The sequence below is a fragment of the Cimex lectularius genome, unplaced genomic scaffold (genome assembly GCF_000648675.2).
Source record: "Cimex lectularius strain Harlan isolate CLEC.00 unplaced genomic scaffold, Clec_2.1 scaffold62, whole genome shotgun sequence".
Classification (NCBI taxonomy): domain Eukaryota; kingdom Metazoa; phylum Arthropoda; class Insecta; order Hemiptera; family Cimicidae; genus Cimex; species Cimex lectularius.
In genome coordinates, this window is record NW_019392785.1 from 1,281,056 (window position 1) to 1,298,313 (window position 17,258).

The 17,258-nt window shown below is 36.0% G+C and overlaps 1 protein-coding gene across 1 annotated transcript in view; it reads left to right on the plus strand.

The window, feature by feature from the left end:
• Positions 1-17,258, plus strand: part of LOC106666335 (protein trachealess) — a 73,938-nt gene that overhangs the window by 34,380 nt on the left and 22,300 nt on the right. The window contains exons 3-4 of the mRNA XM_014393440.2: positions 10,686-10,765; positions 11,331-11,420. Of these exons, the coding sequence (XP_014248926.1) occupies positions 10,686-10,765; positions 11,331-11,420 (170 nt within the window). The remainder of the gene's footprint in view (positions 1-10,685; positions 10,766-11,330; positions 11,421-17,258) is intronic.

A 17,258-nucleotide genomic window follows, 5' to 3' on the forward strand; every position in this document is an offset into this window, starting at 1 on the left:
TCTTCCTAGACATAAAAATATTTCAATAAGTTAATAAGTAGCAATTTAGTAATGATTTTTGTTATTGTTATGATACCCCATTCAGTACATCACTATTTCTTGGAATCTAATTGCTCTTCCAAGGGCGAAAAAACTGTTTACACTGCGGATTATTTATTATCATTTAGCTGGATGTCTAAAGGGCAATATCTATTCTCCCTTTGCACACAATTTCGTTCACGCCCCCGACGCAATAACAGTTTACCCGTAAGTGCCCGTTAGGAACTCTGACCCGTAACGGTCCTCTTCTGTAAACACTGCCCCCCGGGATCGATCAGCCCTGGAAACAATTTGTTTAAGATTCATTAGCCAAACTGATCCGCAACAGCTGATAGCCCCGTGCACGTGGGTCCATCAATAACCAGCTAGTTATGGAGCCGGGGCGATCAAATTCTGGATATCTAACCGGGATCGCCTCGGGACAGTCGTTCCCCGTAAAATATAACCTGGGAGATATAACTTCCGGAAACTGCTCTCGGGATTTACAGCACCGAGTGTATTCTACGTGCATGTTATTAACCTTGGGAAAATTCAAAATTCTAATGTGAACAGCTATTTTCTTCCTAACTCCAGCTTTTACGCGCCATAATCAACTAATTTTTGCGTGGATTTGACCTTCACTGTTTCACTTTGCAGAAAATAATAAAATTTTTGATCAAACAATTTCAATCTATTCTGAAGTTTAATCCACACCCGGAAGCTAAGTAAAAATTCTGTTTTAGATTTGGTGCGCATTTGCAGTAATGGGTTATTGATGAATCAAAAGCGAGAGCTATAATTTTCCTTACTACTAATTACAACTCTGTCATAAAACCCATTCCCAAGCTTTAAACAACTCAGCATCTCCCTTCGTCATATTGGCCCATCATGAGCCCATAAAATCCATGAAAACCCCCACCTAAAAAACATGTCCAGGCCAGTGCCATTCCATCTGGCCCATTTTGAATATATCGTTCAACAGTGTCACAGGGTAGGCATTGCATACTCCCTTGGGCGGAAAAAATACTGCTCTGATGCTTTTTTTGTACGTTAGGCCAAGGATCGAGTGTGGCGCCGGGACTTGCTCAAGAAAATCATTCTCCTTCATCCACTATTCCGAAGAGGGTGTGCCACAAGGCAGTATCCAAGGTCCCATTCTCTATTCAGTATACACTGAAGATATTTCTATCAATAGCAATAAAGTAGACCTCATAAGTAGACGCAATGCTTTCGGCAAGCCCAGAACCATTAGTGGCTTTCAGAAACCACCAAGGCGATCTCTCCCTTTTGGAAGAATGGTTCAAGCAATGGAGGACTAGAGCAATTGAAATCGTAGCACCTCCCCTGAAATCTACAACAATTCCTCTCACAGGAAGCAATGTACACTATTATTGATTTTACATAGACAAACGACTTGAGACCCACAAACTCAACAAAAAGGACTAGAACCCTACTAGACAGGGGACCGTGGTAGCCGAGTGGTTAACATGAGAGACTCTCACGCCGCGGTCGTGGGTTCGATTCCCACCGTCGCCTCTGGCCCTTTTTTCCCGATAACCCCCAATTTGTACAAAAAAAAAAAAAAAACTGTATGAACTATTCAAAATATTATTTGACAACAGATCTATACCTTGTTCTTACAAGACAAACACCTTATCTACATACACTGGTCAATCTCTCTGGGCTTAGGGAATCGAACTTTTTGGTTCGATCAAGCGTTCCGACCTTCAAAGAATCCAGTCACTCCAATAGAAAATCTGTTGAACCATTGCTCATTTGTATCCAACTTTAATATCCCCAAAGGCCTCCAAATCCCGTTTGTCCTCGAAACCTCAAGAAGTCGATATAAAAACCATAAAACCTCGAAACGTCATTCCAACCCCCTAGTCCAACACGTTTCATACCGACCCTTCTAGACAACCCTCCAATTCGCCAATAACCTCTACCTTTCCTCCCTAGAAAAGTGAATAGTGTTGGGCTATGAGTGTAATTAATGGATTAATTATCCTCTCTTATAATATTATAAGATAACATTTATAGACCCTAGCGTTACTTGTAGCGCTTTAGCGCTGTTGTAACACGATGGAAATAATTTTTTTTTAAAGTACACAAATATTGATTTATGATTAATTCCCTAGCTTAATAATTTTCCGAAAGGACTGTATAATTTAAAAACATTCATTTTCATATCTTTGTAATTTTTTGCTCTTATATATCTGTATGTTTTTCTCAAATTTGCAAATCCTTTCGAACCATTCTAAAGTTTAATCGAAACACCAAAACTGAGAAATTGTGTCGATAAGAAGAATTTTCCAAAATGGTTGTACGTGTAATTTTAAACGATATTTCCAATCCTAAAATAAAGTTTCGTTTTTGTCAGCTTTCGTTGTTTTCGCCATCTTGGCAATTTTTTGTCCATAATAAACAAATGTTCACATTACATTGGCTTGAGCATATTCAGCATATTTCTGCAACCAAAAAAAAATTGAACCAAATATTCACGCTAAACACAGAAAAAAATGAAAAACAATACAGAATTTGTAAAACACATCTTTACCTTAATAAAAAAAATGAATAAAATAAAATGAGTTTAATAGTCTAGTTCCTTAAAAGAAACCCAAGAAATTTCATTTTAAAAAAACTCAAACAAAGAAAAAATCACCTTATATTTTCTGCTTTGGTTGTTCACTGTTTCTTTTTGTGTTGTCCTTTTTTTAATTAGGCTAAAGTTAGATTTTACCACTTTTGTATTGTTGTTCTTCTTTTTATTTTTGTCCTTGTTTAATGTAGATATTTCGTGCAATTTATTGCTTTTTTAATAAGTTAAAGTTTGGAAATAAATTTTGCACAGTGTAGAAAGCTGAATTAATTAGATTAACTTCACATTTCAAACGGTCACCACTTTTTTCCCATTTAGGGTAAAATGTCTGCATTTTGGTTCGATATATTTAAAAAGTGGATATACCGCTAGAAAGCGTATTGAATAGAGAAGTTGTGTCGTTTGCGTGAATTGTTCCAACGAGGTTGCAAATTTACCTTTTTTTCTTTTTTTTTTTACAAATTTATTTAGAAATCGTGAGATGCGGTCTGATGTGATGTAGGTTTCAGAAAAACATTTTCTTTATCGTGCCAACGTTTCGATCTTTATTGAGATCATCTTCAGGGCCTGGGATTTACAAACATTGTTTACATATTACAATTACATTTTGGATGTGGAAAAGTGAATTTATACAATGCAAAATATATAAAAAATATATATATTCTGCATTGTATAAATTCACTTTTCCACACCCAAAATGTAATTGTAATATGTAAACAATGTTTGTAAATCCCAGGCCCTGAAGATGATCTCAATAAAGATCGAAACGTTGGCACGATAAAGAAAATGTTTTTCTGAAACCTACATCACACCAGACCGCATCTCACGATTTCTAAATAAATATCGATTAACGGTCAATAATCACCACACTTTTTTACAAATTTTAAATTTAGCAATTTTTGAAAGATTTAGTATTCTTGGTGGGTACTTCGTAAAGAAAATTTAACGCTATTTTCGATTTATTTCTTTTTTATTTTTATTTCTACCAAAATGAATAGTTCAAGTGCGTCGAGTAGATTTATGATGAAAACCTAGTTAGTTGAAAAAACCTAAAATGTTGAATATCTGGAAAAGAGTGGAGAAAAAACCACGGCTCGAACCACACAATTATCTTTGTCGAGTAATCCTGTGTAAAAATTTACGAATACTTACGGAGGACCCAATAAATTTGTCTAGTCAAACCTGGATAAGTGGGGCATGGATTAGTAAGAAATCCTTGATAAGTGATAGAAGTGTTGTAGTCGCGTCACTCTTTTGGGGCTTAAATCCTAGATAAGTAAGAAATACTAACCTCCTGAAGTGAAATCCCCAGGAAGGTGACCGTTTCTGTCACGAGACGGTTTTCAGAATGGCATCGCCGAAGAACATGAAGATTTGGTCACAAGTCTTGAGGAAGATTGGATGCCTGCGTTACACTCCATGTCCGACAACGTCCTAGATTTTGTATCAATGAGGATGAAGTGCTGACCATTGGGGATTTCACTGACGCTGATTTCGTGAATGCTTGCGCCGACAGTAGTGCTGCGCCTGATGAACGTGATACCAATTTTAGTCTAGCAGTTTTTGAAATATTTAGTGTTTTTTTTTACCAAAAATTAAATGGGAAATTCTACTAGGGTGTCTTCTTAAAAGAAATTTAAAGCTCTATTCAACGCTCTTTTCGGTTTTGTCAAAAATGAATAGTTCAAGAACTACGTGTAGATTTTTTTACGTAAACCGTAGATACTTGAAAAAAAAGTTGATCGCACTACGCTTCGTAGCAACTTTTTTTGTTTTCTTTTTTGGCTGCATTTGAGGTATAGAAAAACTTGACGAACTTTGTCGTATGAGTACTGAATGACCCTTTAGGTATAACACTGCCCCCAATTTTTTTTTAAATTTATTTTTTACCTACACAGAATTGTATACTATACAAATATGTACACATGAATGATAAATTACACAGCACAGCACTGCACCGGTAGAACACATGCTTTGAGGAGCCAGCCATTGCTGGCACTCATTGTGTATGACTAGGAATCAAGGAGGTCCCGAGGCCATCGTCGGTTGAGGCGACATGGTGGGTTGTCAGGATGGGAATGAGTGGATACGGCTCGAGCAGTATGGTTAGGATGGTTCGAAAGTTTGGTATGGTATGTTTGCAATCTGGACTGGATTAGTTCGTTGGCAAATGGAATGTTGAGGTATTTGTGGATAGTGAGGTTAGTGACATAATAAGGCGCTTTGACAATTTGTCTAAGGACTTTCGATTGGAAGGACTGGATGCGCTGGATATTGGAAGGCTTGGCAGTGCCCCACAGTTCTACTCCGTATGTCCGTATTGGTCTTAGTAAAGTCTTGTGTAGTATTAGTTTTGCCTTAATTGTAAAAGTCTTCGTAGTAGTCCAAGTCTTATATTAAGTTGCTGTTTTTTAAGTCTTGTGTGGGGATTCCACGTCAGTCTGCTGTCGAGATATAGTCCCAGGTATTTGACTTGAGTGGAAACTGGTATCTCTTTGTTGTTGATGTACAATGGAGGGCAAGACTGCTTTTTCAGCGTAAAAGTACACTGAGTGCATTTTTCTTCGTTCAGTCTTGTCCTCCATTTTTTACACCAGTCTTCGATAAGCTCAAGGTGTTCCTGGATGTTGGAGGTAGCTTGGACAGGATTCGAATTATAGGATAGGATTGCGGTGTCGTCCGCGTAGATGGTGATAATAGTGTCAGGATGTGTTGGTAGGTGAGCAGTATAAATGATATATAGGACAGGACCAAGGATACTCCCTTGCGGTATACCGGCCTGTTTCTGTTTGACTTCCGAGTATTCATTGCCGCTTCTCACTCTGAAACAGCGATCAGTTAGGTAGGATTTCATTAAAAGGTAATAATGGAGGTAGGAAGCGCTTAAGTTTAAAAAGTATGCCTGGATGCCAGACCCTGTCGTAAGCCTGTGCTATGTCAAAGAACGCGCCCAGGCAATACTCCTTTTTTTGTAGGGCCTATGAGATGGTGTCGACTACTCTGAAGCATTGTTGGATAGTGGAGTGTGCCCCCAAATAAAAATAATTTTGTTTTTCCTATGTAGTCCTCTAAGACTCACAGTGTTGTGGTGTTAACAAATAATATTTCTTTTTTCAAATGTCGTGTAATCTATTCGATTCTCGGCGACAAATGAAATGGCCACGGAGAGCTTTCGTGAAGATATACTTCATTTTGCTTATTAAATCCATTAGATTTCGTTTTCCGATTGACCAAATAACCTCTTTCAATTGTTAATCTTTATGTAAGGTATTGGTTGAGATAAAAGAAAAATGGCAAAAATGAGGAAAAATTCAAAAGGTGGGGTTGAGATGGGAAGTTGATAGCTGGATCGAAATCGCGATAGCTGAAGTTATTAGTGAGTAATTTTGAAAAACCTTCAAAATACACACTTATTTTAGTAAAAGGGAGCTTTCGTTTTAGAAGTTCCTAGGAAAATCTATCTTTAGTTTAGTAACTTTAAACGAAATTTAATGCAAATTATGGAGATAAAAGAGATATGATCTCATATAATCTACCTTAACAGATTCTTTAGGTTATATATTGAATATTTATTTCAAATATAGGTGAAACATATTTTATGGTTGTTGTGGTTTCATTTGTTAAAATTTTACAATTCTCATAGTTTTTAATAAGCATTTATATCACAATAAATAGAAATTGAATTAATAATGCTAACATGAGTTATTAATAGCTTCAAATTTGGTTAAATATAAATTGATAAGTATTTTGTATTTTTTCTTTCTAATAATTCGGGAGTAATTAATTAGCCTTAATTGTCTATTTCTTCCTAAGGAGCATTTAATATTTGATGATTTAGGAACTTGGTCATCTCATCAATATTAAATCACATTATGAATATTTCCATTAGATTTCGTGGTCCGATTGTCCAAATAACATCTTTGAATTAATTAATCTTTATGTAAGGTATTGGTTGGGATAAAAATGCCAGTGTCACGAGCGGGATTCGAACCCACGACCTTCGGCTAAATACGCCGCTGTTCTACTAGTACACTTCTCATGTTGTATGTTTATTATTGTTAGTTCTTGTGATGCCTCTAGGCCCTGTCAGTGGTGACATCTGCTTCTTCGCTACCCTCCACTCCTGCATGTCTTGGGATCCAATCAACGAAAACTGTTTTGCCAAAATTATTTAATTTATTCGTAGAGCTATTTATGAGTTTTGTGCTCTGGTGTCTAATTAGCTATCTGACATGGCAGCTGTTTATTAGGGCTTTGTGTTCTTGATTTTTTTTTTTTTTTTGCCAAATACACCATAAAAAAGTAACAAATTCTGAACAGCTTTGCCTTAAGTATCCTGAAATTTTATCCAACGTAGAAATAAACTAACTGGTTAAAAATGACCTAAGCTCGTTCCAAAATCTTCCAAAACTAAGTGACTGGCCTAATTATTTCAAGCTTTAAAAAAAACTTTTAGAAAAGAATTTAATGAGATTATCACATTATTCATAATTCAATTAATTAATCCTTATGTAAGGTATTGGTTGAGATAAAAAAAAGTCAATACGCCGCTGCTCTACCACTGAGAAGTGTATTTAGCCGAAGGTCTTGGGTTCGAATCCCGCTCATGACACTGACTTTTTTATCTCAACCAATACCTTACATAAAGATTAATCAATTGAAAGAGGTTATTTGGTCAATCGGACCACGAAATCTAATGAAAAAAGTAAGATTGCACCGTCTTGAATCAAAGGAATATTCTTAATGTATATATTATATCAGGCATGCTTAAGTATCTGGTATGAACGGACTCGCGTTTATATCCATTTTATTTTATGTGGTCGAAATGAACCCAAGGGACGTATCGATAAGCCTCGTATCGACATAATTGAAGACAGCCCCGGCGAGGGATCCGTTTTGTAAATACCGGAAACCCGAAGGGTGGATCTGTTTATATTTCCGCCCTTAATGAAAATGCGGAAGAGGTTTTTCACGTCGCCTTAGCTCAACCCCGAATCGGACAAACGGCGTAGTTTTATTGGACCCGTAAAAGAATAAGGTTTTCCGAGGCATCAGGAAGGTGGCAGGGAATAATTGACTAAGTTGGAGTATTGGGAGGAGAGGAAGCACGTACGCGAAGGGCTGCTCGGAGGTCAATTCCCCTTTTCTTTATCTCCGAAGAAAAACCCCCTCCGAAGACAACCCGTCCCGAATTGAAAACCAGCTTTCTCTTGTTTACTCCAGCGATTTATTAATTATATTTATTTTCTTATGAAGACAGATTTTTTTTAAATATCCTATATAAATATTTGAAATATTATTTAACAAAAAAATTTAATTTTATATAGTTGGTTAGATATAGATTTATATAGAAATTCTAAGATTTTACAAAAACCTTAAAATTGAAGCTTTCATATAATATAATTCCAGTCATGTCAATCTTCCTATACGAAAGTCATATAATTGAACACCATAAAATATGTATATATCTTTGATGAATGGCTTGAAAGTTCTTAACACATCGCTAACTCCTGGGTAAAAGTAATCAAGTGACCCTACTATGTGATCCGGGACATGGGGGGATCGAAGGAAATAAACTAGCCGACAAACGAATCAATATAGATACTGGACGACGATAAAATCACAAGGGACCTCAGAAATAATAATATAAAAATAACTAATAAAGAAAGTTTGTTTATGTGTGACAGGTAAAAGCGGAATTTACAGGTCCGATTTTGATCAACTTTGTTTAGACGCGTTCATCCTGATGATAGGAATGGCATAGACTTAGTTTTGGGTATGCATACTACGAGAATTCGTAGGGATTTAGAAGACAAAAAACTAAAAAAAAGTCGGAGGAAGAAATGAAAGAATGAGGAGTAAAAAAATGCCAAATAGTGGAAAGAAAGAGGAAAATAAATTACAATATAGAATAGCCATTAAATAAAGGGGTTAAATTTAGTTAAACAAGGAATTTATGTAATAGCGCATACAGGAGAGAATCAAATAAACATGATAGGATAAGATGGGAGAATCTATAGATAGGATAATAAAGTATGTAAAATTAGAGTGAGTGAATGAACAAAAAAAGAAGAGAACCAAAAGATTAAAGATTAAATTAAAAGTATATATATATATATATATATATATATATATATAGAGAGAGAGAGAGAGAGAGAGAGAGAGAGAGAGAGAGAGAGAGAGAGAGAGAGAGAGAGAGAGAACAAATAGGAAGGGGCTAGAGTGTGTGAGAATTAGAAAGTAAAAATGAGACAAACAAAGAGAAAAAGAAGAAGATAAAATATAGATAGATGGATGGATAAAAAGATATATATATATATAGGGTTAACCAGACAGAAAGGGAGAAATAGAGAGAGAGAGAGAGAGAGAGAGAGAGAGAGCGAGAGCAAAAGATCATAGATAATAGAGAATATATTATGATTAATAATAATATAAGTTACGGAATTAATCCAATTTACAAAAAAAAATGTTTAAATATGAAAATATTCACTATAAAAAATATAACAATATAAAAGCAAAAATAAGAGATTTATTTACATAGGATAATCTTTATCTACATAAATTACAATGTATGACAATTATTTTACTAAAATGGAAAGAGAGAGAGAGAACGAGAGATGATAGAGAAGAGAATAGAGAATATATTAATAATAATAATAATAATATATTTTACGGAATTAATCCTCTTTACGAAAAAATGTTTAAATATAGATATTTTCGCTATAAAAATATAATAATATAAAAGGAAAAATAAGAAAACAAGGGAAAAAAGTACTTAAGTATTAAACAATATTGTAAAGTAAGAAAATAGCTTAAAAGAATGTTTCATATAAATATACCAAAAAAAAAAACACACATTTGTCATTGTTATTTTTATTACATTACCGGACAATATAAAGGAAAATTAATTTTTAAAAATTGTCTGAACAAATTAGATTATTAATTATATTATTTATTTATTCAGAGAGAGAGAGAGAGAGAGAGAGAGAGAGAGAGAGAGAGAGAAAAGGAAGGGACTGAAGTGTGGGAAAATTAGAAAGAAAAATTAGACAAACAAAGGGAAAAAGAAGAAGATAGCACCTAGATAGATGGATAGATCGAAAAAATATATATAGCGTTAAAAAGAAAGAAGGGGAGAAAGGAAGAGGGAGACAAAGAGAGAGAGAGAGAGAGAGAGAGAGAGAGAGAGAAAAGGAAGGGACTGAAGTGTGGGAAAATTAGAAAGAAAAATTAGACAAACAAAGCGAAAAAGAAGAAGATAGCACCTAGATAGATGGATAGATCGAAAAAAAAGAAGCGTTAAAAAGAAAGAAGGGGAGAAAGGAAGAGGGAGAGAAAAAGAGAGAGAGAAGAGTGTGTGAGAATCACAAAGAAAAATGAGACAAACAAAGGCAAAATGAAGATGGATAGATATAAAGATCTATATTAATATAGTGTTAAAAAGAAAGAAAAGGAGAAAGAGATTGGGAGGAGAGAGAAATCTAATGGGGAGCTAGTAATAATATGTTCTTCGCAAAATATAATAAAAAGCATATTCATTATTTCCTCATTTTCGTAGATCCAGAATATTTCGTTAGAAATTATAGACTATCTAATGCAACATTTAATTTATCTATAATCTATTAATAAATAGGAAAATAGCATCAGATTTAAATACATATAGAAAAGTGTTTTTCTGTTTCTTGAAATTGGTCATGTTGTGGTTCCATTTTTTAAATTTAACCAAATAAAATTTTATCGTTGGAAGATAATTCGATCTTCAAGAATGAATTTAAAAAACACCGTTTGGTCGAGCTTCGTTCTATTTTATTTATACCGTTACATTCGGACCCAGTTTCTTATCTCGAAACACTCCAAAATATAGAGAAAAAAGCTTGCGAACGAAGTTTCCTCTGCGAGGGGGATCCTGGGAGGCGCTCCCGGGGTAAAACAGACGGCCCATAAATCCCCGTACGTGTTATCTCCTGTATTGGGGTTGGAACACATGTTGCTAAGACATATTTCACCCCCGATATTAGCACCCCTGCGTCTTGGAGGACGGTTTAATAATTGGTACCTTTTTTCGCAGCCGGCGGTGTTCGGGGGAGAGGGGCCAACAACATCGCCCAGGACATTTTCGAGCTTCACCAAGGAACACACATCCTTCAGGTGAGTAAAAGTAACAGTTATTTAATTTTCTTTTTCTTTTTCCGACTGTAATTGAGCATAAGAAATCCCCTATCCTAAAAATTAACTCCACTGGACGAGAAAAGTTTTATGTTAAAGGAAAAAAGTTCAACCTAATTCAATTATAAACATTAGAATCAAATTTTAAAAAATTCTTGATGTACGAGAGAATATAGTCAATAAAGCTAACAAAAATTTATTAAGTATAAAAATCAACTGAAAAGTAGAAATATTAAATTATTTCTGATATAAGAAGTCAATAGACAAAAAATTGAAATGTATGATTTGCCAGTCAAGCATAAAAAGATTATGATTGGATTTCAATATGAATATGTTTCCATTGTGTCAAAAATGCATTGCGTATCCAACGAAAGGTTTTTTTCTCCATGATTTCGTTGGAAATTGTGTTCCCATCTGCATACGAATCTTTGTCTCGGCATTCGATTCCATAGAACCTCACCCCAGTGGGAGAAAAAAGACCATTTCGGCAAACGGCATAGGATTTAATAACATTTATTCATTTTTCTTGATCTCTTGTTGTTTTCAGTCATTGGACGGATTCGCCTTCGCCCTTGGAGCGGACGGGAGGTTTTTGTACATCTCGGAGACAGTCTCCATCTACCTTGGTCTTTCACAGGTAAATTTACTCATTTATAACTTAAAATTAGTTTAATTAACCGATACAGATATAAAATAAATCCTGCAGCAATAACCTTCAAAAGACTTTTAATTTTACTCTAAGGATAATATGTAAGATATCGGTTGAAATAAAAAGTTACTGCCACGAGCGGGATTCGAACCCACGACCTTCGGCTCGATACGACGCTCCTCTATCCACTTGAGCTATCGTGGCTTCGAGGGTTCGTGGGTTCGAATCCCGCTCGTGACACTAACTTTTTCATTCAACCAATACCTTACATAAAGATTAATTAACTGAAAGAAATCGTGAGATGCGGTCTGGTGTGATGTAGGTTTCAGAAAAACATTGTGTTTATCGTGCCAACGTTTCGACCTTTATTGAGATCATCTTCAGGGTAACCCCACCTTATGAGTTGAGATGGGGAGTTGATGTCCGAGTGGATCGAGGTCTCGATAGCTCAGGTGGTAGAGCAGCGGCGTATCTAGCCGAAGGTTCGAATCCCTCTCGTGCCATTAACTTTTTTTCATCTCAACTAAAAACCTTAATTAATTGTCTTGTATTAATTGGCCACGCGGACCACGAAAACAGTGAATCTAAGAATAATTTATTTACTAAACAAAAATGTCATATTTTCAACATAAATCGGCAGGAATTTACCAAAATTAAAGTCGTAAATTAAAGGACCAGTGATGTTACTTCTAACACTACCCATGCTTTGATCGAAGAAATTCCTTAAGGAAACCGTCAAAAATCAAAATTACTCACATACAAAACAATTAATTTAAACTTTTATATATTTAAAGGCAATTAATGATAGGCTGGTGCCTTAAAAAGCGAACAAATCATTGGCTGTTGTATTATCATGCAATAAAATACTTGCATTTTCTGATCGATCGTAAGCTGCAAATGGCAAAAAAATTGTTATATAAGAGCAATATGCTCCAAATTTTGAAATCTCCCTCTGGATATGGCATATTATGCAAAATAGTTTTGGACGGATAGACCAGTTTTTAACTCACGAATAATCTGCATTTTTGGTGTTAATGAAGAAAATAATTCACTCTTACTGCCAAGCTTTCGACATATTTTGAGATCATCTTCAGGGCAAAACAATCTTAAATATGATCACAGAACTTCGCAATGTTGGGACTGAGTTGATCTTCACATAAATTTAAAAACCTCATTAAAAACTTAATTATGTCAATTTGTAGACATATGTGTATGTGTATATATATATATATATTAATTGCTGGGTATATTAATTGCCTTAAAAAGCTAAAAAAAATGTTATTTATTCCCCATCTCTTGAAAAAATAGAAACAAAATGATGAAGAAACTGGTAGTTAATCAAAGCAAAATTTGGTTAGATTTTTTGATTATTGAATAAAGATCGCAGCAATAGAAAGAGCGTTTATGTAAAACAAAAATAAAAACATTGAAAAAAGAACATGCCTCAGATAAAAACAAATAATTTTGTGAAATCCAATGAAAATATAAAATTAATATTACATACAACAATTAATTAAGATTTTTAGTTGAGATAATTACATTTGGAATTACATACAACAACAATAAAAGGGGAAATATTTATTATATTATCAATAAAAAAAGAACAATATAGCATCCATTCTGGGTTAAATAAAAAAATCCTATTTAAAAAATATATATTTATAAATATTGTCGTTTTTTAAGCGAGAATTTATTTGGTTGTGTATTTTCTATGGTATGCTGACATCGAGATGAAAATGAGACGTTACACAAGGGTTAGTACCAAGCCCGTTTTAATTCGATCGCGAGGCGTTCTCGGCTGGTCGCTCACTGACCAAAATCAAGCCAATTCATCTTAGAGAGGAAAAAGAAGATGGCTTTTTCAGAGAAGTCTATTATCTAAAACTGATCTCTAAGCCGGTTTTAATAAAGCTGTCGGAAGTGGCTGATGCCGGCTACTCCCGCCGCATGAATAAACAATCCGATTTTTTTTCGGTTTTAAACAAGCAATTTCTAAGGTCTTCTTCGAAACCGTCCCCGGCGGGAAAGGTGAAATAAAGATATTATAACTCCGCGGGCGGCCGTTCATTGAATACATCATGAGTCTGTGGCTCCTTAGCCATTCACAAAGGTCGGCCCCTCCGTGCCCGGAATCCCTGAAATTGTTCGCCCTTTCCAAAAATAAAAAAATAAAGAAAAAGTGCCTACCCTCGGCAATTATCAACTTTATAAAAACCGGCGGGTTGAAAGCCAAGCGTTGCTTTTGTAAATTTAATTAAACAATCCTCGCCTCCCTAAGACAGTGCTGAAATCTCTTTGGCTCATCTAGAGCTTCTTCAATGCAAATTTTTTGAATTTTTTATCTTCGCCTGGGCAAAATCTTAAAATATTTAAACAAATTTAATATTAAGGTTTAAAAATATGCTCATTAATGGTAATGTTTTACTGTTTTTAAAAGCTTTAATCTAGCTTCAATGTAAGAGGATAAGAACAAGATAAATCTTTTAGAATCAATAGCAAAGAAATAGTACGTCTATACGAGTACTCAGGGCTGAGTGTATGACGTCTGGAGAGTAAAAGGTAAATTATTAGCGAGAATGGAGTGGGTTCAACCCCGAATATCGAGTACTATGGGGGATTGAATGTGATCTCTCATCTTTGTTTATGGTGGTGAGCATTTTAGGATGTCGACAAAGTAGGGGTATTCACGATCTTTGTGTTACCCCTGTTAAGTCTGTTAGGTCCTGTTAGATCGAGAAAAATGATGACGTAGAATTGTAAGAATCGGCTAATGTTAGATCGAAAATGTAGTATCATTTCTATCCGTTAGGGCGTAAGTAACCAACATGGCAGCCATGAATTTAACAGCTGTTTTTTTGTTTACATATATTTTTATTCTTAAATAAGCATTAATTAAATCAGACCAAAACATTTCTTTTGTTAATTTCTGATCTGTATTTGTATTTTCATTCATAATAGATGTATCCCCTATCCAATAGCCCAAGTTGTAGGCTGTTAGACGTTAGGGTATAGGTTAGGTATGTCGGCACGAATTGAAGCGTGTCATTTGTTAGTACTTTTCGAGTGCATAGATAGCATTTTGAATGAAAATGTTGATTAATTTTCCTTTTTTATTAACTTTTGGCATCTTACAATTTAACACGAAAGAAAACCAAAACAAACAACAGCAAGCCTTCAAGGACTGTTATAGCTTTATTTTTGGTTCTACCAATCGCCACAAGCAGCATTGCGGAAAAATTAACGTTTAACATGCTAAGGAAAGAAGGGAGCATTCACGACTTAATGGACCTTTCTCTATTCGAGTTAACATCTTCCAAACATCGTGTATACCCCTATTTTCGAAATTGACCTGTAAACTGATATTCTGTGCACTATATACTCTCTGTTCCAATAACTAAAGAGGTTTTGATTTCCACCAACAATGCCAATATAAAAATGATCTAATTACTATTAGACATTAGCAAATAGTGAAGGGGAAGGTGCAAATTAGTCCTGTTATGACGCCTTTTTTCTTTTCAGTGCTTACAAGAGAAGAGGGCGTTCACGATCTTATTGGATATTTTTCTATTTTAGTTAACACTGGTTAACATCTTACAAACATCGTGAATACCCCTAGTATAGATATAAAAGTAGAAAATCAGTAATCAGATCGAGACACTCGAATGGCTGTAGTTTAAATAAAATTCGCCCGAAAGTACAGAAAAAGAAGGAAAACATGCAGAGGACTGGCGATGACCTCAGCTGTCCTGCTCAACGTCCATAAACCTTTTATTTATATATAGAAAGTCTATAATAGTCCGGTTAGCATTCATTAATATTAATGCTTGGGTATGGGTCAAAACTGTGCTTTCCTTACTTGTGCGTGTTAGCTTGAAATCGGAATAGAATCACCTCTTGGAAACGATTTTTGATGAGATCGCCAGATTTTATAGTGAATTCCTAAATTAGAAATCAATTTTATTACCCCTCGATCTGCAAGTGCAAATTTGTTTAACCTATATAAATGAAAACTCAATTCAAGATATTTGCTATACCGCCCACCCTGGGACAGGTTTTGTTATGGAAGTTCGAAGATGAGAGAGCGCTACTCCGGTTTCTCAGCAACCGGTAAGAGAAACGGAACGGTTATTAGATCCCGCGGATGCCGGGCCGGGGGCGGGGGTGATTTCCGAGTGTAAAGAGCCGAGTTCTACCCCGGGGTGCGCACCTACCCCGTATTGATTGGGGGTGGGTGTGGACCCGGTTTGGGAGGCGGCTCACGCGCCCGCCTCCGACGTGACGGGAATCCGCCCCCAGAAGGGCACGTAGCACCCTCCCGCCCCCGCACACGCAGCACCAACCCCGCTTTCTCCCGAGGGACCTATTTAAAACAATAGGACATACGCTGTTGTTCAATAACCGACTGTCATATCCGCACGATGGGACCAGGACGACACCGTATTGACGTATTATCTCTTCTATTACTCAACTCGGTCGGCCTGCACGATCTCTTTCCGCTATTTTATTGCTATTTAGGCTGATCTTGACGAAGTAACAAGTATCTTCATACACTTGCAATTACAATGTAACGGTTTACAAAGTATTGTTGGAAAAGCACAAAACTTTGTTTGAAATCAAAGTGACTCTAGCCAAAATTGTGATTAAACACTCCAAGATGATTTTATTGACATATACTTAATAATAAACAGTTCTTAAGTTTCATTTTTCTCAAAACACTCAGGTTTGATTAGGGTTAGTTTTGTTCGTTATTATTTAACAAAAGAAGAGGTGACCATAAATAGGTTAAAATAGAAACTCAGGGAGGCACACACAACCTCAAAAATGCTGAAATATCTTTTTTTAACATATTCAGTTTTAACCTCTAAACGTGGTGCTCTCAAAGATTCCAGGGCTTTTTCGTTGGATTGAAAAAAAAGTGATATTGCCAAAAAAATTATGTACACCACTTTGTACTCAACTTTAGGATTTTTCATAAGGGAGACATCAATGAATCTGGGTTTCACTTTCAAGTAAGTTCTACAGAAATTGTATTGGGGAATGACAATAAAGCAATTATTGACGGAAGGACTGTTGTATCAAGGAACCATTGTCTTTTTCGATGTGGGCTCAGTCAATTTAGGATGTAGGCGAAGAGGTGATAATCACCGGGTCGTAGGAAAGAGTTTAAAAAGAGGTAACGACATTATAATAAACTACAGTGGACACCCTACGTGCCCGGAAACGGCGCGTAAATATAAAATCGGGAACCCTTTTTCCCGAAGGGATGTCACCGGCAGGAAGTCGGGCAGTGCCAGGTACGTTGCCCCGTCGAGGAGCCGACTTCTTTGCCTATTCAGTCCGAGCAGCTCATAACCATGCATAGCTGATGTCTCCGTCGTGCCCCGCTTTCCTAAACAGGGCCCCTTCCTCCTGCCCACCCCCGCTCATCGGCAGCCTGTTTGTCATGGCAGGGCCGTCCCGATGTCTTATTGTTGCCCACTTCGAACATTGGCTCCCTGCCAGGGAAAGCCAGGGACGAGCGTGTGAAGGAATGCGCCGGAGAAAACACCCCGATAAAAATTATCTCTCGGAATTGGGCAGAAACCGATTTGCCGTCTGTCAGCGGGAGTCCGACCAATGAGGGAAAACTGTTGAGTCCATTAAGGGTAGTTTTCACGCAAGAAACGCCTTAAATGTACGATTAACAAAACCAGCCTAGGAATAACATTGTCATCAACTGATCAACACCACCACAGCTGATAACCATACCGAAACACTATTACAACAAAGCCTGTCAGTTTGGTTGAAGAAATTAAGAGGCCCATAAAGAAAAACTCAAAAATTGCA